General features: G+C 42.1%; 1 protein-coding gene across 1 annotated transcript in view; it reads right to left on the bottom strand.

The window, feature by feature from the left end:
• DPYS (dihydropyrimidinase) overlaps nucleotides 1–22,833 on the bottom strand; it is a 62,559-nt gene that overhangs the window by 26,850 nt on the left and 12,876 nt on the right. The window contains exons 2-6 of the mRNA XM_006264098.4: nucleotides 22,107–22,265; nucleotides 11,575–11,754; nucleotides 10,034–10,223; nucleotides 6,211–6,367; nucleotides 5,034–5,175 (exon numbers count right to left, since the gene is read on the bottom strand). Of these exons, the coding sequence (XP_006264160.1) occupies nucleotides 5,034–5,175; nucleotides 6,211–6,367; nucleotides 10,034–10,223; nucleotides 11,575–11,754; nucleotides 22,107–22,265 (828 nt within the window). The remainder of the gene's footprint in view (nucleotides 1–5,033; nucleotides 5,176–6,210; nucleotides 6,368–10,033; nucleotides 10,224–11,574; nucleotides 11,755–22,106; nucleotides 22,266–22,833) is intronic.

The raw sequence follows: 22,833 nt of genomic DNA, 5'->3' as shown, positions 1-22,833 counted from the left end.
ACACTTTCTGGTTGAGCTAAAAGCAGCGTGGGAAGAAGGTGGTACATGGGTGGAAAAGCAGTAGGAGGCATTAGAGACAATGAGAAGATTTTATGAGTAGCTATATCAGAAGAAGGAAAAAAAAAGAAGGTTTTGTTGGAAGAGACTGAAGAGAAATTACTGCTCTAAATGTCTAATAAAAATTCAACACACTTTTATTTAAAACCAAATGGCTCAATGTTGGCAAGCTTTAGGACTTCTTGATGTTCTTTGCATGACATAAATTTACATACATCTTATACAGTCCTTAAAATACTGCTCCAATAGCCCATGGGCCCTACAAGTCAGGAAATCTGGGCTCTGTTGCCATATTGGTAACTCATATATGAAAGTGTAATAAGTCACTCTTCATTCTGTGTCTTAGGCTTACTTCAGCTGCTGTATAAAAGCTCAGCACTGTTGTCATTATTGAGTGGAGAAGTAATTTTGCATCAGAGGAAGCAATGATGGTGGAAGAAAAGATAAGCTTAGTGGAAGTGGAAGAGCACTTAAAAATAATCACCAGGAGCATATGGACTACTTATGGAATTTTATGAGAAGTTTTGGGCATGGGTAAGGAAGGGATATAGTGAAGTTTTTGAGGAAATAGCAGGACAAGATAGGCAGGGAAAGATTTTACAAGAGACATTGTGATCTTACTCTTCAAGAATGAGAAGGAACTCTTGAAAAACTGGAGACTGATTACACTCCTTAATATTAGGTGTGCACCAATAGGGATTTTTTAGTCCAATACCAATAGCCGATATTTAAGGAGGCATAATTGGCCGATACCAATGCAATATCTGATACACTGGCTGTAGCAAGTAAGTCTGGTGTGGTAGGACAAGGGGTGGGGGGAGGGGTAAGGGAAGGGACATGGAGGGGCAGATCGAAGCCCCGCCGGGAGGGAGGGAGGCAGGGGCAAGCAGTGCCCAGTTGGGGAGGGTGGGCCAGGAATGAAGCCGCAGCTCATCTGGGGGGCATGGTATGGAGCAGGGGTCATCTGGGGGACATGAGAGAGGTGGGGGGGGGGGGAGGAGATGGCTCCCGCTGCCACAACCAGCTGGCCTGGCAGCTCGTCTGCTAGCTTTCACCGCTGCTGCTGTCACTTGTAGTCATCCAGGAGGGCACAGGGGGACGTGTGCCCCGGGATCTGTGCTGGGCAGGGTGGGCTGGAGCCAGAGCTGTTCCCCACAGAGCCTGGGCTGCCCAGATGAGGTGTGGGGCGGGTGGCAGCACCACTGGGAGCAGGCGGCTATGAGGGGGGCTATGGGAACTATGGGGCTATGGCAGGCTCAGCTGGGAACTGCCCCAGTCCCAGTCCACCCCGCACAGATCCGGGCCCTGCTCCCAGCAGAGACTGGGCTGGGTGGGACATAGGCAGCACCACTGGGAGGGGGCTATAGGGGGAGCTGCAGCCACTCCAAAATTCATCATAGCCCCCTCATAGCCTCCTGCTCCCAGCAGCGCCACCACCCACCCTGCACCCCAGGCTCTGCTGGGAACAGCCCTGGCCCCAGCCCACCCCGCCCAGCACAGATCCAGGGGCACACGCCGGTGCCCTCCCGGATGAGTGACAGCAGTAGTGACGGTAGCTGGTGGACGAGCTGCGCAAGGCGGCAGGAGCTGCCTCTGCCTCTCCCTCTCCCCATGCCTCCCGGATGAGCCGTGCACCCCCAGATGAACTAAGACTTTGTCCCCCACCCTCCCTGATCAGGCAGCACTTGCCCGTGCCCCAGCTCCAGCCCTGCCTGCCTCCCTTCCTCCCTCATGATAAAGCCTTGAGCTGCCCCCCCACGCTTCTTTCCCCTCCCCATCACCCACTTACCAGCTGGAGGCAGCTCTCCACACTGTGAGCTGTGTATTCACTGCCTACATGCTGCACTGTGACTGCGCACAACATGGGCATTTATCAGTCCAATTATCAGCCACTTAAGACTGATATCCAATATAGATAATTTTCTTTATATCGGTACTGATCTAATATCGGACTGATGCATTGGTGCACCTCTACTTAATATGGTCTATAAGTTAATAGCCAAAACATGAGTTTTGAGGATGAGGAAAAACCTTCAGAAGATAATACATAACAGGTAGAAAGATCTCTGAAATGATCAGAGTAATCAGAGATGCACTGTCCCACATCCAAAAGAGAAAAACAAACACCATTATAGCAAACCTAGATTAAGAAAAAGCATGTGACAGAGTGTATCATGACTATGTATTTGAAGTTCTCAGAAAAATGGAGTTCCCAAAGAAATGTATATGCCAGATAAGGTTATTGTATAGAGAAGTAGAGAATCAAGTCCAAATTAATGGGCATCCAAGCAAGACTTTTAAAATCCATACGGGGTGAGACAAGGGTGGCCCCCATCACCACTACTATTTGTATGTGGCATGGAACCATTAGCATAAAGAATAAGAAAAGACAAGGCCATGAGCGGAGTACAAATACTGGGATGCTTATTATACCTGGATGAGATAAATGTAGTAGTTAGAGATAGACTTGCAATGGAAAGGGTCCTAAAGCATCTATCAGAGCATGGAGAAATGATGGAGACTAAACTAAATAGACTGAAAAGAACCATAATAGGAGAAGGGAACTGGAAGGACTTGAAGAAGCTGAGCCTTCAAATGAAAGACAGAGAAATTGGAGTACTAGGGATTCTGATGGATGCTGAGAGGAAAGGTAATACAGCATGGGAAAAGGTGATGGCAAGGATACATCAAATACTTTGGTTATGGTCTGGAAGGACACTGTCCTTTGCCAGAAATGTGGTGGTGGTGGTTAAAGCTGTACTACTGGTGATTATTCAATATATGGGAACTGTATTACCACCATGGCAGCAGATAGCAAAAGTAAATAACAGAAGTAGAGGGAAATGTATGCGTGTGTTCTGGAATGCCAAGAGAAAGGTTGGCTAGATCTGAACTGTATGAAACAAGAAGGATGGGGGATGAGGGCTGCTACACTTGGGATTGTTCATCTATGTGAAATATGTAAGTTAAGTAGGCAAGGCAGTAACCAAGGGAGAGGGGAAAGCCATACGTATCACCTGATTTCATGCAGCTGCAATTCTAAGGAAATGGGAGGTACATCAGACCTCTTTGAAGAGCATAACAACCATCAATTTGTTACATCACGATGTCATGCAGAGGTATAAAATAGGGAAGGTAGGGCTAGAGGGTCCTGAAGGATCATAATAAACTGATGAAAGTGGGACAGGATGCGCTGGTGGGAAACTTCATAGAAGGACAAGTGAAGAAGGTGTGAAGAGCAGTGGCTGCTAAACAACCAAAAAGGGGAACATGCTGACCTAGCATGGAAAGTTGTAAGAAATATCTTGCCAATGAGAGAGGTGCAACACAGAGGGAGCTTGACAAGCTCATCAAAAGTTGCCTAGGGGAGAAGTGCAGGGAAGAAGAAACAATGGAATGCAACAAAGAAGAATGTACATACGCAAAGAGGGTGTTTTCTGAGTGTCCCCAAAATAAACCTGTTGTTAGCATGGGAGATGGTACTATTTGGACTTATACCAATGGGACTGGAGGAAACATTATTAAGGATTTTCTTAGCATGTGTCAAAACTAGCTTATGGAAAGTAAAAAATATCTGAGTTTTTAAAGGGTCGGCTTTCACTGAAGCCGAGGATGCACGAACTACTACACTGATCGGGACAAGGAAGAGATCAGAGAAGAAGAGGCAGAGAAGTAGAGGAAAAAGAACAGGACGTACTTGTTTCACTGAACCAACAGACAAGACTCATGGGAGGGACAAAGTTTCAGGTGGTTACTGAGGTAATTATTTTTCATGGAATCCTATATGAAGAGAAACAGTTCTGTAAGGGTGTTTTGTGGGAAGTTGATGTATGTTGTTTATATGTAGTTGTATGTTTGTGGGTATGTAGTTTTTGCGATAAGAAGTTCTGGTAAAACAAGGATGCTAAATAAGTGAAGCTGTGTAATGTAGAGTGAAAAATGCGTTTCTAATAAAATTTGAGGTACCACATACTATAGGTGTGTGAAGTGGGCAGTATTCGATTTAGATTCAGCCTGATTCAGGGGACAGTGATTTGATTCACGAATTCGGATTACTGTCCTGATTCGATTCGGCTGAATCTGAATCTGAAGATTCGATTTTGATTTGGAGGATCAACGATTTGGCCACAGATGCAGCTTTATATGTTTTTTCTACGTACTTTGAGGTACCAGGCTCGACTCGTGAACACTGAACATGGTGGGACGGATGGAAAATCCCACAGGAGTACGTGGGGTTCTCTCGCATACTTGGAAGTGAACTGGAAGTACTTCCGGTCCACTTCCAGGTCCACCATGAGCACGTGGGGGACCCTCCCCCTCACACTCCTGCCAGCTCAGCAATTGGCCGCAGGGGGACCCTGGGTGTCCCCCCAGATGCAGGAGGCACCAGTTGCCAAGCTGGGGGGTGGAGGGATCTGCCATTGAGCATGTGGGGGGGCCCCCTGCACTCCCATGGGATGCTCCATCTGCCCCACCATCTCAGCGTTCACGATCCGCTCCTGGTTCAAGGTACGTACAAAAAATATATAAAGCTGTGTCTGTGGCCGAATTGTTGAATCTCTCCGAATCGATTCAGAGGCTTCCAATTTGATTCAGAGAGATTAAAGAGTCTCCTGATTTGATTCGGATTTGGAGAGTCAGCTGCTGAATCAGGCCAAATCTCCTCTGAATTGCATCAGTCACCGAAGCTTTGCACAGCCCTGCCAGATACTAGATAAGGACATAAGAACACTACAGTCTCTCAAATATGAACGAACAAGGGAAATGGCTTCCTGATGCCCTAAGAATCCGCATCTCCACTGTTAGCTATCACTAACAAAGGACTGCATTGGTTTCCAACCACAATGGTGGATTAACCAAGTACTTGATACAAGAGCCAGAACTACTATTTGTAAGTAGTTATGGTAGCTTCTGTTAGAGTTAATATACTGTTTTCTTGTTTCAATGTTGGCTAGATCTTAATTAAAAGTACTTACCACTCCTTTCTCCCAGATGATAGACATCCTGTCCTCTACACCATTCACCCCATTGGGGATCTTAGTGAAATCATTCTTGCCCAGGGCTTTCTGGCAGATGTCAAAGGTGCAATTATCAGTCCCTGTCACAGTTAGGTCATCACTATAAAGAAACAATGAAGAGGAGTCTGACAACTGTCCTGATATACATGAGAGTTTGTGGAAAGCTGGAGATGCTCAGCTAGCCTCTTCCAGTTGGCAGATCAGTCCCTTGCTTCTAGGAAGAATTTCACCAGCATCAATGAGAAGGGAATCAGGTGGGCCCCATCCTTACCCATGTTATACAGGACCAAATATATCCTCTACCTCATTGTTTCTCACTGAAGCAACAACAAAATTTGAGAAGAAATCTTAAACTGAGATCTATAACTGGTTTCCTAGAGGGTCCTGAAGCCCCCCCTTCATTTCTGGCCCTACTTCTCTCTCAGAGGAAGGTCACGTGTTTGGAGAGACCATATCACACTCACCACACCTTCAGCAGGATTTACTAGCAGCTTGAGGCAGGTTTCAAATTCCTGCTAACCAGTAGCAGATGTAGGATTTTGAAAAGTTTGAAAATAGGGGCACAGATGGTAGGTGGTAGAAACTTCACTGTGCATACCCTACATAGTTTTATTGGTATTGGTGCCATGCTAAGCCATGCTGAGGCATTAAAGAGGGGTGGGGGGATGTGCAACCACCTCCCACCCCCCCAGCCTTACCCAGATCCAGCCCTGATACTAACCAAAGGAATTAACAGGAGCCCCATGAATCTCTGCTGTTATAGATACTCTCAATGTATTGCACCTCTCCCACCAAAATGCAACCTTGCAGTCCTATTAAGCCTGCTGCAATTTTAGCTACTATGGCAGCAGAGAGAATTCTGGCCTTTTTGTCCCCCAAGTAGCAAGAGACTCAATGGCGAAGGCCAAGCAGAGGTGAGGGGAACACTCAAACTGCAAAGAAATACAAACACTTTCTAGACAGAGATGCAACTAGAAACTGATGCTTTTCATGGGTGCTTTAGACTGTATTTAATTTTGTCTTCTAGGAATGCAGTTGTGTGAACTCAAGAGAGAGAATGACGTGGTCCTGGCTTATTAATAAACTAAATAAATGGGGCTCTCATAAGATTTGTCACTGCTTATTAATCGCTTACTTGGCTAGTAAGTTCATGAGGACATCAGGTGTTGAAGGGTCTGGCCTCAGTGGAGGTCCCATGACATATCCTGCAGCATGATGCCATTCTTTGTTCCAGTAGTGAGTGCCATCTGTACCAAGACCAGCAGCGATGGGCTCTCCAAACACTACCTTGCCTAAAAAACATGAAGACATTGAAATAATCATTGAAAGGCTTCACGGGAACAGATACTGTTTAGTACTGGTTTTGTATTTTCCCTTAATGATCTTCTTCAGGAGGGTGGGGCAGCAGAGCTGTTACAGTACCTCTCTACAGCCATGTAGACATGAGTTTAGGACTATCAACTCATTCTGAAGGCTGTTCCCAATGTCATCTGTCAAAGGGGACCTTGTCATTTGGGTGGGGGAGTGAAAGGTATCTAGACAAAATTTTGGGCACATCAGCCCCCTGTGGGTCACTGGCAATAGAAAATGGGGAGCCTGAAAATGGGGGTCTGTACTCTTGATCTTTCTTTTTTGCTCTTCCTGAAAAGAAATTGTGGATTTGAGGTCGAGAAACAAGTTTGGTCTCTGTTGTCTTAAACTAGACCCCAAGTGACATCCCGTCTTACTCCTTCATGTCTAACACCTTCATGCCTCTCACACTTTCCAGACCTCATAGGCTTGGGCTTGTAACGGTGACCTCCAAAGACACTGGAAAGCATCTTGCACAAACCTGTCCTGGGAGGATTCTCCTCTGGCTTGGTCTGGATCAACAGCAGAAAGGAGGATCCTAAAGTGAGCCTCACTGAGAGCTAGTATAAAAGCCACTGTAAAAATGATACAACAGGGGCCCCTGTTCATTGCCTGTGAATTATTTTACTGTTCAATATCACAGCTTACAGGCACAAAGGTTTCTCCTAACTGTTACTGCTCTAAAGTCACCCTGGCATGGCAGGGACAGCCTGGCTGGATTTGTACAGGATCATATATCATCACCAATCTGTGTTCAGAACTTCACTTTCATGACCCTCCTCTATCCCCACAAGGACACAAATCATTTTCTGCAATGGCTTGACTCCGGAACACTGCAACTTTGACAGATTAATTTTGGACAATTTTGCTGATCTATTTATTGTCATTTCTCTGACCATGACTCAATAGTATTTAATGGTAGTAAAATAAGGAAGACTACTTTAACACAACATGCAAGAATTCTGCATTCAGGCTCTCTAAGTTCAACCCACTTATGTTCATAGATATAAAACTGGAATTATGCAATGGTAAATTATTTCTTTATGATAGTCAGGTTCTCTTGCACTCAACATAAGTACTGTTGAAAGTAGGCCCCCTTTTTGTCTTTTTGCCCATTTTGCTTTTACAGCCTGGGTTGCTTAAATAAGTTGCTTGAAATAAGTTAGTTACTTCTTCGTGAAATGTTAAAACCAGTTAGCACCGGTTGCTGCCACTGAAATCAGCCCTTTACTAAGAAAAGCACCTTAGTTCAGATTTATTCTGCAGACAGGCTAGAGTTCAAAGAGACATGCCCTTGCTGCACCCCTCCCCTCCCCCCCCCCCCAATCTGTCTCTCACCCACTGACTCCTCAATTGACATCTTCACTGACTGGCTTTCTTGTATGCATACCAGCCTCTGGCTTCTTCACTACTCATTCCATCCAGGAAAAGCACACACCAACTGCGGCTGCTTCCTTAGCCTGACAAAGGCTATTTTAAGAGGTACTCTTTTAATTGAAAATTAAAATATTTGCACATCATATTGAAACTAGTAACAGTATATTTCTTGTGAGAAAGAGTTATGTTTCATAATTAAAATTTAATCGTATGCAAATGCAAATCGGGCTTTGTACTGAACAAAACTAGTTTTAACCAGCTTCTTGGTGGATTCTACATGACTAAAAATCTTACACTAAGATGTCTTCTTCTAAAAGACACGCTGTCATTCAAATAGGAATGAATTCAGGGAGTGCTCATAGTCTGTGTTATGGAGGAGGTCAGAGCAGATGTTGAAAATAGTTCCACTCTGACCTTTCAGTCATTCCAGATTTGTGCTTGTGTAGCTGGTAAATTGAGAATAGAATGCAACTGGTCTGGTCTTGTACACTTCAAAGCAGATACACATGCACTGCAGTTTGTTCACATGGCATGCACAAGGATTCACCCTCTGTGTTCTGATAAAACATCCTGCTCTTACAGAATTTGCCATGATTACAGAATTTTGTACTGTTTTGACATGTTACAAAATACCATTTTCTCTCCCAGCTCTTTATGTTTGCTTGTCAAAATGCCTACTTTCACCTGGATATTTTGACTGATTTTATAGTTTCTTATAATGGAATCTGACAATGTGCCTGACAAACATCTACATACAATAAACATTACCAGCAACAGTGACATCCGGTGGACAAATCTAATTTAGCACAGAACTGAAAATCTATGGGTGTCTATACATGTTCTCCAGGGTGAGGGATGGGAGGGGGGCATTTTAATTAGAGCGGCTTCTGGATTAATCAAGTCTACTCTGATGCATTCTAATTAGATCACGGTGGAGCATGTGTATAGGCACCCATTGGTATTAAATAAGGCATAGGCAAAGGATTCCTTTATGTATCTGGCATCAGTAGAAGTGATTCCGGTCAAATGACCAGAACAAAACATACTTGTTACACCTGATATCTGTATATTTCAAAATAGGATTAAATATAAAATCAGCCTTATATATAACAATATAGCCTCCATCTGACACTGCACATTAACAAATCATTAATAAATCAAGTTTACAAGGTAGGTATATCATTCACAGCTTCTAGATGAATGAGGTAAGCTAGACCAAGAGAGATACATATTAAAAAAGAGCAGGGGTCCATAAAGACTGGGGTCTCCTACATCATGGATCATGCCCAGCTGCCATGTGTCCTTGTGATATCCCCCTGCCCCATCAGTATTTGACAGTGCCTAACTGCACTCAGCTGAGCCTATGAGAGGGTGCTAAGCTACTGCCAAGACCCAGAATAGACATCCCAGTGAGACTTAGAATTACTACTTGGAAATCCTTAGCTGTTTGGCATTTCTGCAAACACTAGGTACTGAGACCCTGGCTCTAACCCACAGCTCTCACCCCAAGTCCTAACCTGACAGACTCTATCAGGGTTTTCAAGGTAATGCTTAGAAGGCATCTGTATTAATGACTTCTGCAGTACCTGACTGGGGGAATCTTTTCATGGCTAGAAACCAGGTTTTTGGAGCCCTTTTGCCACTGCCATTACTATTTGTGTTACCACTGGGCCTAAGAGCCCAGTCATAGTCCCATGTACAAATAGAACAAAAAGTTGGTTTCTGCCCTAGTATCTCTTGCCTTGCAAATCTCATAAAGGCTCAGGAGTGTGTGTGAGGCTCACAGCCCACAATTCAAGGAAGGGGAGCTACAGAGTGCACATTGCCTAGACAACATGAATTTGTTGCTGAGCTCATGGTTCCAAGGAAGAACACTGTACTTAATGCAGCAACTTTCCTTCCACCCTTTTCTGACCCTTGGTCATATGTTGTGGAGGAGGAAATGATGGTTATAGGGAGAAGGGGAATCCACTTTTCAGACCTGGTGTAGCAAAGTGCAGCTTACTGCACCATTCCTCTAGCCAGGGTTCGAATTACACTTTGACTCTTGTGGGGGATCTGCAAAAAAATTGGGCTAATTAGGACAATGCCATAATAAAATTGAAGACCTCCCCAGGTTATGATTTTCAGGGTGGCTCTCGTCTCTTATGCGGGGGGGAGGTCTCAGCCCCCCAAGCTTTGCCATAATTCAAACCCTGCCTCTAATTCAAGCAAGAATTCGCAACAGTTACCTTCTCTTCGTGCATTAGCTATCACCATTGCTGCAGATTTGCTCATTACGTGAACTACATAAAGGGGGCAGTTCACCGAGTCTGCTATGGTGATTGCTCGCAACGTGGCTTCTGCTTCCACTTCTTCAGGACGACACAGCTCGTGCCCCTCAGGGCCAGTTATCCCCAGTGCCAAAATCTTCTTTGTACTCTGCAAGTATACATGCATTAGTATTCTTGTTTTAGTTTTATTTCAGCTAACCAGTTGTGTAGTGGCCCTAAGCAGTCAGATGTCTTGGGTTCCAATCCAGATACCAGGGCCAACTTGTGGTGTAAAATTAGACCACTTAAGGTAGGGTTTTCAAGAACACTGAGCACTCCTCTTCTGCTGACACAAAAGGTGAAAGTCCTGTTGTTAGGATAAGATTTCAGAGGTAGCTAAAAGACTTAGGAGCACAAGTTTTATTAGGTTTCATAGCCAATAAGATGCTTTTGAAAATCTCACCCTAACATCTCAGTGTGTAAGTGAACTACTCAGGAGCAGTGACAGTGACAAAAGCCCCTTGAGAAAGGATGAAAAGATCCTAGGTGAGCACAATGATTGCTATATTAGAGGATTTTAGGGATGTATTCCTGTTATATGACTTTGGGGAGCACTGCAGTGACTTTGGCTAGAGTAGTTAAAGGAACTCAGAACTATTGAAAGCTACTGTACAGCCATCATGGTTTGAGTCCTACAAGTCTGCACGGGTATTTTCACACGTGCTCCAGAGGTTGGGGGGGGGGGGTGCTTTAACTAGAGTGGCTTTGAGATCCACTCTAATTAAAAGTGCCTGCAGCATCTCATGTATCAGCACATCACCATTTCTTACCTGCCTGTGTTTTTCTTTAAAAGCAATTTAAGGACACCACAATATGTAGTGATTTAACAATCACACAATTAGAATTTCCCTTGGGCACAGTTGTTGCTGAAATTCCCTTATTCCTCTAACCAGGAAGGGCCTGCCTGTACCATCCAAACAAACAGTGCTAGGAAGCACTGCAATGCAACATACCATGGCTGCTGATGGCCACCTCAGAGCAATGCTGGGTGCATACCAATAATCAATCTCAGCAGTATGAGCTTACAGACATGTGCCTATGCCACTGTGCATACATTTTGGGGTGCTTGCTTAATTAGAGCATTCTTTGGCAGTGTAGACATGCCCTACAGGTCTGATTCAGTAGAATGATTCCAATTGGTTTGGATCAGGTCCTAGGAGAATTTGTTGATCCGTTTTACACTAAGCAGTTATCCTGGCGTCACTAGATTTCTTGTACATGATCCAGTAGTTCCACTGGTTGGTGCAAGAGCTTGGGCTTGATTCCCTGACCCACCACAGAATTTCCACCCAACTTTGGGCAGGGCACTTGGTCTTAGTTCCTCATAAGTAAAATGAGACTAAGAGCATTTACCTGTCTTATCACAAGAATTAATCCATTCAAATGTTCAAATACTATGGTAATGGGGCCAACATAAGCTCCTAAGAGAGACAGGTATTATATGAAAGTCACACACTTACCTCTGCAATCAAATCCCCATTCTCTGCATGGACTTGAGCAATTGCTCCAATTTGCTTACATTGGGAAAAAGCTGCGTATAGTTCACTATCTCCAACCATATATAGATCTTTGTAGGCCATAAACATCTTGAAAGAGTTGACACCTTTGTCCTGAGCAAGAATTTTCATTTCTTCTTTGACCTGGAAGAAGCTCAGCATCAACAATTCTTACAATGCACTACAAAAGAAATACAAGTTATATTTTCCACTTGTACTAGCCTAGCTAAAAGGCCAGAAAGAAATGATGAAAATGAACCAACCAATTATATATTTTACTTGCTTAACAAATACATCCACCCCCACACACACACAGTCCAAGTAGAGGAAGGTAAATGTTTCAGGGATGATTTATATAATGCCTTTTATATCAAAGTGCTTCATAAACAATATACATCAATGCTATTGCAATGCAGACATCCAAAGTACATGTAGTATTGAAGTGACTATAATTGCTTTGATTGCTTATATTGTTATTTTTCTTTTTATATAATGAAATATTTAAACATTAAGATAAAGTTAATCTTGTTATGATTTACTTTTTATAATAATTTAATCAGTCGTTATTAGTGTTCTGGAATTAACCATCTATTTTAAATTTCTTATTGCTTAGCATAAATATATTGGACATATTGGTCTCACGATTTTAAACATATTTGACCTATTGGTCTCAACTTTAGAACTTACATTTAGTATATGGAAAATGCTTGTGTGTAAGGGTTTGTGGCATGTCTGGTGTATGTAGAAAGAAGTAACGAAAAAGTGAATGATGTATGTATGTGATAATGTGAAGGAAACGGTCCTCTTGTAGCAGGTGAAACTAGCTTTTTGTGGTTTAACAGTTAAAGGCTGCAGTGATGTTGAGTCAGCAGTTAAGGATTACCAAATACTGGATCATGCTTCACGCTGATGGCTCAAGACCGCAAGCAACAGCCCCTCCTGAAGACTGCAGACCGCAAAGCCAAAAGATCATGTCCTACCAATCCCAGCCTACCAAAATATAGCACTTGGTTGTAGCCTGTTCTAAAGTGAAAGGCTTAATGTGGGAAACTTGTGTGGTTTTATGACCAGCTGTGTGATTTAGACCAGGAAGGTTCAAAGTCCATTCTCAGTGACAGGCATAGTGTGGGGAAGTTTGTGTGGGTTTGTGACCGGCAAAGCTAGAAATAAAAGCTCAGTAGAGGTAGAAACTGGCAAGCTCAGGGCAGGTTGAATTGCTAAGTTGTCACAAGGGAGAGAAGTGAGTGGCTTGTGGCCGACAAATTTTAAAACAATGGAAGTGGATGTGGTTTATAACTAAGAGGTTTTAGGGAGTATAGGGACCAGGCATTGGTAGAGAAATGAATGCTATTAAAACAATGGGTTCAAGAAAAAGGTACCTGTCCCTGGAGTCTGAGTGCCTTTCAGGGACATGACAGCTTAAAGCAGGCTTATAAGGCATTTAATGTTTTGGTTACTGCCACCAAGCCAAAAGTAACTAAGAAGAAAAAGAAAACAGAAGCTGTTTTAGTTTTCTAAAGGATGCAAAGTACTATACAAATTTAATTCAAAAGAGCTGAAATATATATAAAGTAGTAATTTAAGAAAAAAATGTTAATAAATATAAAGTACGGTTCTCTGGTGTAGCTGCAAAAGCTCTATAGACTGCTACAGCCTTGAGGCACAGTGACAGTAAAACTGCCAAGAACAGGAAACCACTATGTTGTGGTAATTAGATTAATTAATGTAAAAAAAAAAATCCAAAAGGTTTTGCAGCACTTCCCCCTAATGTAAAAAAATAGATTAGTGACACTCAGTGTTAAAACTGAACCTGTTTTTCCTCAAGAAAAGTGCCGTTTAGAAAGACAGAGAAAAATGAAAACAGTAAGGCAGCTACTATACAAAAAGAAATGTAGAAAATGTTTAAAACAAAAAGGGCAATAAAGAAATTAATTTAAATATAAGAGGGGGCAGGAGAAGAAAAAGTAAAAATGAACTTTAAAGGAAAAAAACCTGCTCTAAATTATAACCTAATTTCAAAATACCCAAGATCATGCTATGGTTGTATATAATGCCTACTATTGCTGGTTTGATAGGAAGTCAGTAGCAGAGAAGCCTAAGCTTTGTGCTAAAAACTATGTAAATGCTTATAACAAAAATTAAGCCTAAAAAAAATTAAAAATGGGCTGCAGTACAGAAATTATTAAGCTATTTATGTAAAACAGAGAGTGTAAACAGTGCTGTGTGTTTGTTCTGTGCCTATACTGTAAGGCAGAGATTGTCAAAAATATAAACGTGTGCACTCTCATTAGTAATGAAATAAGATACATCTAAAAATACCGTGGGTATACGGTAAATATTCTAAAAAGAAAAGTGTTAGCACCTATTAAAGTGTTTGCTGTTATTGAGTAATTAATAACATTAACTAAAACAATTAAATAAAAACCTTTCCTGGCAAAAAAAGGAGTTAAAATACAGCAAGATACCAGCATGTACTTTAAATAAGACATTAAACTTTTTCCTCACAAAAGTAGTGTAAAATTCACTATAAGCCAAAATAAAATTATAATTCATAATAAATAACTTAAGTTAAAAAATAATAGTATAAATGTTTAGTATAGAGAACTCTATAATTTTAGTCCATTTTAAAAACAAACAAGACCCTAAAAACTAACAATGAACTTCAAAGCTTTGAATGAAGTAGTAACTGTTATAGCTCCTGATATAGCAAAATACCCTAAAATTCCAGCGGCTATAGCAAAAGGGGTAAAATGAGTTTTAGTATTAAATTTGGCTAATATGGGGGGGGGGGGTTGTTATTTTCGTGGCACAAAAGTGCTAGTGTAATTTTAAATTTATATTAAAAAAACAACCAACAACAGTATTGTTTTATCCTCATTTAATATGTAAAGGAATATGTGTATATATACGTCCCCCCCCCGAGAATTACAATAATGTGGTCATTGCCACTGCACGTCAGCAGTGTAAATTTATAAATACGAATAATATTTTGCTGCAAGGAATTTTCCTTGGCAGGATTTGTGCGTTTTCTTTTACAGAACCCACAGTGTAATCAACCCAGTAACAATGGTGACAGATAACCTACGAGGCCTCGGTACCGTCAGCAGCATCTTCTCTACATAAGCCATGGTTTTTCTATAAAAATAAAGATTGTCTCATCTGTTTTTTTGTTGTTCTTCTTTTTGTTGTTTAGTTTATTTAGTTCCTAAAAGTTTAAATGCATATAAATACCATAGAGATGTAATAACAATTATTGGGGAATATACCATCTAAAAAGTAAACTCATCTGCAGATCCCAGACCAGGACACTTCTGTCCAACTTGGACTGGAAGGATGTCCTACTCCTTAAAGTAAAAAGTAACAATTTATATGGAAATTCCAGATTAAAGGCACTATGGTAATATGTGTATTCTTTATATCTGTGGTTTTTTATATATATATATGTTTTTGTTATTTTCCAAAAAAATCTTATTGGCATTTACATGTAATATATATACAATATTAACTTACCAGGGTTGTGTGAGAAAAATATCATTAATCAATTGTTTTAAAGAAAACAGGAATATACGGAGTCAAAACTTCCCTAAACTTGGAACCCATGTGCCAAAGTGATGGTTGAAAACAACATTAAATTTTGCTCAACGATGGTGCAGTGCCATTTGGGCAGCTGCAACAGAATGGAAGGTAGGTCTGCCTTTTGTAATTTGAATTATTACGGGATTTATCAACTATGAATTGGCAACTACCTGGGAAAGAACCTCTTTAATGGTAAATACGCCATCTAAAAAGACACATGGGTTCTATTGGAAATGTTGCACACAATCTTGGTAGTAGCAAAAATATGAACCCATAATATGCTCTATGGTTCAAAAAGCCTGCCCATGAAAACCAAGCAAAGTAAAAGTTTATCTACACGCTATTAAAATAGGTTAGGTAACAGCACTACTAAGTTATAAAACAATGATGGCAAATCATTGTAGATCTAAAGCCTAATAACATACTAATAACACACCCAGATGGATCAGCTATCTATCTCCACCCACACGGGGATGAAATAAACAGACAAAGCATTGGAAAAATCAATCAAAATCGCAGGGCTAAACGATCATGGAACTCAGTGCTGGGTGAGGAATGAACGTTTTCAATTCCATTGATCAGGAAATACTGATGAATAAATTAAATACTTTTGGAAGCACACTGTTTCACTTGGGTGGTCCTATTGATAAAAGATTCGCTCTAATCACATTATTCCAGATGTCATTGGCTGACATAGTACAAAGAGTGGAAAAGGAAAACAGAACTGATACTTGGGTATTGGCTGATGCTTATATAAATTTCGAGGAAAATGTATCCGTCGCTTTAATGTGTATACAAACACAGTTATGGTTTTTGGGTGTAGTTCTCAGTCTAATTGAATAAAGAGCAAATTGGCATATACCTGTGAAATTAAGAAATTTAATTTAGAATACTACCAAGCAACCAGCATGGTGATGGCCTTATAACAAATTAATAGAATCAAATATGATCCTGATACTATGGCTTTATCTCTTCAAATTGAAGTTATAGTAAAAGCAAAAAAGGATTTAGTGTTTCCTATTTTTGTATTAGGAGCATGAATTAATGAAACTATATTACTCCCTCAAGTAAACAGACATTGGGCTTGAAAACTGCAGATGGATATGAAACTGTATCTACCAGCATGTGTGAACACCACTCAGAAGGTTTATTTGTTTGGAATATATACTGCAACCAGACTCTGTACGTCTTAGTGCAAACAATGGGGTATGTCAATATACCATACAACTTGATCAATATAATAAGTCCATTCTTATTGATGTTGAAAAAGGTTGCGTCTGCCTAAAAACCTGATGTCCCATAGTAAGGATAAATGACTGGTATAATCTAACTCTTCCTGATGGCAACATTTGCCTATGCCAGGTGATTGCCTTAAATGGGTGAGGCATAAATTATATTTGGAATAAGGTTGTCCAACAGTTTCACTTTGGGATATGGAATATATAAAGATCAGCACTTACACCCTGTTCGATTAGGTATTTCTCATGCTTTAATGCAGAGCCTTTTAGCTCATCCAGAAATTAAGCAACAGGTTTCTAATGTAATGAATGGAGCAAAGGCAGTTTATTTTTGAGTCCATCATGACAGTAAACAAATCACAGCTGTCCTCACTCATTCTCATGACATAACTAAACACTCTTGGTGGGAAAAAAATTTTGGGTGATCACCCATAGCAGAAGAAATTTTAAATATAGCATTGCACCCACTAATCATTCTTTCACTCATAACCAGAATCATATTTTTAGGAATGTTTGCTATGTGTAAAAAAAATAAGTGAATGATGTATGTATGTGATAACGTGAAGGAAAACAGCCCTCTTGCAGCAGGTGAAAATAGCTTTTTGCACCTTAACAGGACAAGGAGGATGACCTTCGCATCTGACTCAGCGGAATCCATAGGCTTGTATGGACAGCTGTCACTATAAAGAATGAACGCAAAGACAAGGCTTTGGGTCTTTTTCCACTGGCAAGAAGGAGTTTTGGACACGTCCAACAAGACCCAACTCCATCACTCTGGTCAATCTGGCCAGCCACCAGACTGACCTGAGCAACTTTAAAACTTGGTAACACCTTAACCTTTGCATAACTGTCTAGCTGTGCATGTGTGTGCACACATGTGTGTGCTTTTCTCTTTTAAATAAATAAATGAATAAATGAGTATGCATGGGAATGAGTAAAACAAATAACCTTACTGTTCTTTATTCTTTTTATGTTGCATGTTTTATGTTCCAATGGTGCGGCATTGTGCCTTATGTCTCGATAAGATTCTGGCTTGTTTTCAATTCACACTGTACATCCTGTGTGCACAATATACATCCAAGGCACAAAGCAATTTCAAAATATCACGTTTTTGTGAGAGATAGTGAAGCAAAACCTTAGTCTTATACAGGTGTCTGAAATTAGCAGAAAGAGCCCCTGCCATGTAATCAGAATACTGTTCAGTTTATCATCTATTTCAAAAGGATAGAGAGAGGAGGAGGTCTGGGCAGGATTTGGTTGAGCAGTTCAGATTTTCCAAAATGGATGCTGAAATCTCAGAAAAGTACTGCAGTGGGAATAAACCATTTAATTTCTGCCACATCAGAAAGTAAGGACAGGCTTGGAATGACTAATAAAGAAAAAGGTTTCTACTTTCTAGCACTTTAACTTGAGTCTACATAATATTCAGCCCTTGGAGATATTTTGTGCTGATTCTCAGAAAGAAAACTAAGCATCTGCGTAAAAACCCTCATTGCTCTTGCATGGATCTCAAGTGCTTGGAGTTGGAGGTATGGGTCTGGTGAATCTTGCAGACACCATGATACTGATCAGAAATAGCGTACCCAAAAGGGGAAAGGACACTTGCTCCACACCTCTATCCTCCTCTCCCCAAGTCCCACTTGGATCTAAAAAAAACTTTGCTTAACCTTCCAAATCTCTCTCCAAATGGGTCCCTGACAAGCGAAAAATTTAAAGTAATAAAACATTATTGTATTTGGAGAGAGGTTTGAAATTTCCTTTTGAGATTTAGAGGCAGCTTCTTTCTTCATGTACTTGGTAGACTGAGCTGGTGAATGAAACAAAATGGCCAACTAACACCCCTGCCAAGTACACATTTGCTCTGTTCTGTTAATTTATTGGAAGGCAAAGATCTAGGGACAGAGCCAGAGTGGGTATATTGCTGCAGTTGCACCCCCCTTTCAGACCACACTTCAGGAGCTGCCGATGGGGACTTTGTTTAAAGTTACCAAAGCAGGTGAGGCTCCACCCCCTTTCCCCTCCATGCTCAGCAGTGCCACCACTGTCTCTGCTGCCCCTGGCTGATCTGGAGGGTTGAGGAGAGCTCCAGAGCCGCTCCTGCCCTGCTCCAATTGGGCTGTGCAGGGAGCCAGGATCAGTGGCAGCAAAGAGGGGGTTTCCTCTCCCTGCCCAGTTCCTTTGGCTGCACTTCCATCAGCCAAGGAGCAGGTACAGGGAAGGGCAACCTGCCTGCTCCCACAGCCATTGTCTCTGGGCTAGCCTGGCTCCCCATGCAGCACAGCTGAAGCAAGACTGAAGCAGGTCTGGAGCTCCCTCATCCCCTAAGTCAGCTGAGGACAGCAGCAGCAGAAGGCAGGGGAGGAGGAGGAAGGGCAGTGGAAGGAGAAGTGCCACTGAGCTCAGAGGGGAGAGGAGAGGTGCCAAAAGCTGGGGGTGGACAGCATTCTCACCTGACTAAGGCACTTAAAAAAAAGAGGTCCTGGCTGCTGCTTCTATGGTGATCTGATTATCCTGGCACTGGGGAGTGGGGTTGAGAGGGCTGGGAGCAGGACTGTAGCCACCCCTGCAATGCCAGTGGATGCTCCTGCACCCCCTTTACAAAACTCTCAATCCACCTGGGTCCTCAGCTGGCATGTCATTGGGGCATGCGGAGCAGAGTTGCAGATGCTCACTTGGGATTGCAGCAGGCTCAGTGATTGCTTCTGGCCCCAGTTGTCAGTGGGTGTGGGACTAAGGCTGCCACAGTGAGCAAAGCTGAAGCCCTGCCAGGATCAGGGTGGCAGTTCTATTTGCTGCACCTTGCAGGGCAGCAGGTTGTCAGTGATCAAATTCACTGACATGCTCCCATGTAGCGGTGGGTATGCAGCTTGCTCACTCTCCGAACAATCCCTGACAGCCTGTCTTGCTCCCCTTCCCTGCAGTGAGGAACCAGCAGGTGGGTGCCAGGGATGCCCCCAGAAAAGGGGCCCAGGATGACCATCAATCACTGACCAGCTGCCTATCTCCCTCCCCTCCCCACTCCTTCCCCAGAAGGGAAGAGGGCAGGTCATCAGGTTCACCACTGATGCTGCCCTCCTACAGTGTCAGGGGAAACAGAACTGCAGGGCCAAGAAAGCCCATAGCATTCCCTGGCTGGAAAGCACAACACTGAATGCCTTCCCAGTGACTTGGTAGTGCTCCAGCCAGAGGACTCTGCATGTGTGTCCATGCCTTATAGTGCCATATTCTTATGGTGCTTCAAAAAGCTGTGGTACTTGTAGCACTACAAATGCATGCTGAACATGACCTCAGGATTACTTAGAAGTGGGAGTACAAAAAGTGAAGGCAGCAATGCAAGGATTTCCACACACAGTCACTGAATATTTTTTGGGTGATTAAATTCATATTTGAGTTGAAGATAATCCTAATTTCGAGGCAGCGCTTTAGCAAAATTACAGGGTATATGGTTGTCTGGAGGGCCGCTTCCACCTCTCCTCCATCCCCGTGCTAGGATACATTCTGATCAGAAGTTTGAATGTTTTTCACAGCTGGTTGTGATTTGTGTCATTAGTCACAGGTATATCACAATACTTCATATTCCTGGCTTAAATTCCGCACTCTGTCAGACTGCTTTTGTCATCTTTGGCAAGTTACTTAGTCTGTCTGCACCTCAGTTACTCATCTGGAAAATAGGAAGAGTATGTCCCATCCTCACAATGGTTATATGAGGATATATGCATAAGACTGGGAGGGGTTCAAATACTATGGATCGGCACCATAATTTCCTAAGGGTATGACTATATGGAACAGTGCAGTGCACCGGAGAGATATCTGACCAAGTAAAGGGATATTTTATGTATCTGTCTTAGGCTATGTTTATACAACAAAGTATGGTGTCAAAATACCTGGAATACTTCAAAGCAAGCTAACTCAAACATTGGAAGCAATGTAAGCACAGCTCTCTGTCCAGGGTTATTTAGCCTGCTGAGAAGCACAGGCAGAGGGGTGACCCTGAAAGAACATGTCCAGATAGTTGCACTTTGCTGTATTGGCATAGCCCAAGGCAAATAATAAAATATCAGGTGACCTGGTTTTGGCACAAACTTTGTGACCTTGAACAATTCATTTATGCCCTAAACCAGGGGGTTTCAACCTTTTTTAATAAGTGTACTCCCCAGCAGCCAGATGTGGCATGGGGGCGTTGGGAGGGGGTGGTGTGTGGCCGGATGCAGAGCGGTGGCAGCACGGGGGGGGGGGGTGCAGCAGTGGACACTGCATGCAAGCTTCCCCCACCCCCTGTGGCCGGACAAATAGGTGGCGCCTGTGTAGCTCACAGAGGGGCACCACTGCCCTCACCACCTCCCCTCCCCCCTGGCCCCATGCCTGGGAGGTGGTGGTGCAGGATGGTGGGTGGCAGCGCTCCATCCCTGCCCACCTGCATGTACCCCCTAAGGCCATCCCAAGTATAACCTCTGAGTGTTTTGTCATCCTCCAATGGAAAGTGAATAAATAAATAAGGTCATTGTTAAAAATTACTAACAATTTGGTTGCAACACTAATATATTTGGCTGGATCTACTCCAGGAAACTTTGAAAAATTTTGTACGATGTAGAATGTCACCCAAGAGAGATTCCTGGACTAATATGAACAAGAATGCTAGGTCTGGGTCAGTAGTATTAAATACCTAAATCCCTTTATGTAAATGCAGATCCCTCCTTTTTGGCAGGGGGAGAGAGCTGACAAGTTGGGTCTTATTCATCCCTAAATACCAGGATCTGAAAAAGAAATTCTAAAGATGTGAAGTTTTCTGTTGAGTTAAATCAGAATCAAAATTGTGAGGAAGTGGCGGCATGTCAAATGGATATGATGCTTATAAATGCACATGTCTTTTTTACCCCACTTTCCCTTTTTGTCTGTAATATGTAGGACATCTAATTTTCTTTATAACTCCACCACATTTCTTTGTAGTCTTGGGCTGTAAAATATGCGTTTAAATAACATAAAAGCAAAGGATTTCACTGATTTACACTTAATTTTACTGGCATTTTCAATTCATCTAATTTTGTTTTATAAGCTTGAACGTCAAGTGTTTATGCATTAAGCTTTATTGAATAATTTATTTTATGTCTGTGTTTTAAACTACAAACCTGGAGCTGATGCAGTATTTACTCAGTACTCAGAATCTTGTGTCTTGAACAGTTATGTAATGGAGGCACTAGTGTACACATTTCGGAAGTTAAAATGGGAGTAAGAAAGGGCCATTTATGTTCTGTTACTTAACAGTAAGACGGTATCTTGAATCAATACAGTACCTCATATTCTATTACATCCCAAAGAACTTTATGCAATGGGGCCCAATTTAGAGAGGTGGCGAGCAACTGAAAGGCCTGCTGAATTCAATAGAATTTTAAGCTAACGGGCAGGATCCTACCACTTCTCCAGAAAAGATCCAATATACCCAAAAATCAATTGTTTTTTTCTGGAGACCTCTTATTCCAGAAACTGAAGCCCCCGTTTTGTATCTGAATTCTAATAAAATCACAGATTAAGCAATATTACTGTATTAATTTAGAACAGTCCTTCCTTTGGAAATATGGTTAATTATAACAATATTAATGATTTAAATTCATTTGAAATCTAATCACAGGTAATTCAACTTAAGACAATTAAGAACCCAAACTAGTGTTATTATATTATGTCTACCTTATCACTCCACCACGTAACTGCCACATGCAGTGCATAATCACAACAGACTTTAGGATCCGCCCAGCTTCTCCATGTGTTATAAGCTTCAATAAGAGAACCCCCTTTCTGAGGTATTGCAAAGTCGATGATCATAGTGGTGCCTCCTGCTAGCGCAGCCTGAAAACACAAGAGTTGCAGTTAGTAATCTGTGAAAAAACTATTGCAAGCTACCTTCCACTCTCTCCCTCCCTGTTATCGCTAAGACCTGAACAGCACCATCTTTTCCTTTTCATGCCTGCCCTTGCCCAAGCATTGGAAAACCTTTGACAACTAAGGTGCCTTATGTGAAATCTGTTTACAGTGGGAGTCTGTAGAGACCTACTTGCTTTCCAGCAAGTACGATGGTAACTCCCAGCTCAGATGCATCACAAATGCACAAAATAAAGTAATGAGAAGGACTGAAGTCTTATGAGCACTCTGGAGGAATTTGGGACATTAAAGGAGAGTTGTTCCACAGGTCCTGAAATGCACCAAAGGTTTTGAGAGGGAATGTATGCAGCATTCATGCACCCCTGAGTCTTCCCAACCAGATGGTACATGAAACAGAAAAAAATGCTTGAAGAATCTTAGGCACATAATCAAAGTGGAAAATGTTTCCCCAGTGCCTGCTGACTTGGAAAAATAAACCTGTGCATCAGCAGAACAGTAATGGAGGCAGAAACAATGCATTTGAATTATTATACAT

This window comes from Alligator mississippiensis, chromosome 3, assembly GCF_030867095.1.
Source record: "Alligator mississippiensis isolate rAllMis1 chromosome 3, rAllMis1, whole genome shotgun sequence".
Taxonomy (NCBI): Eukaryota; Metazoa; Chordata; order Crocodylia; family Alligatoridae; genus Alligator; species Alligator mississippiensis.
Note: the sequence above shows the minus strand (reverse complement) of the source record. Positions and strands in the feature narration are given on the sequence as shown.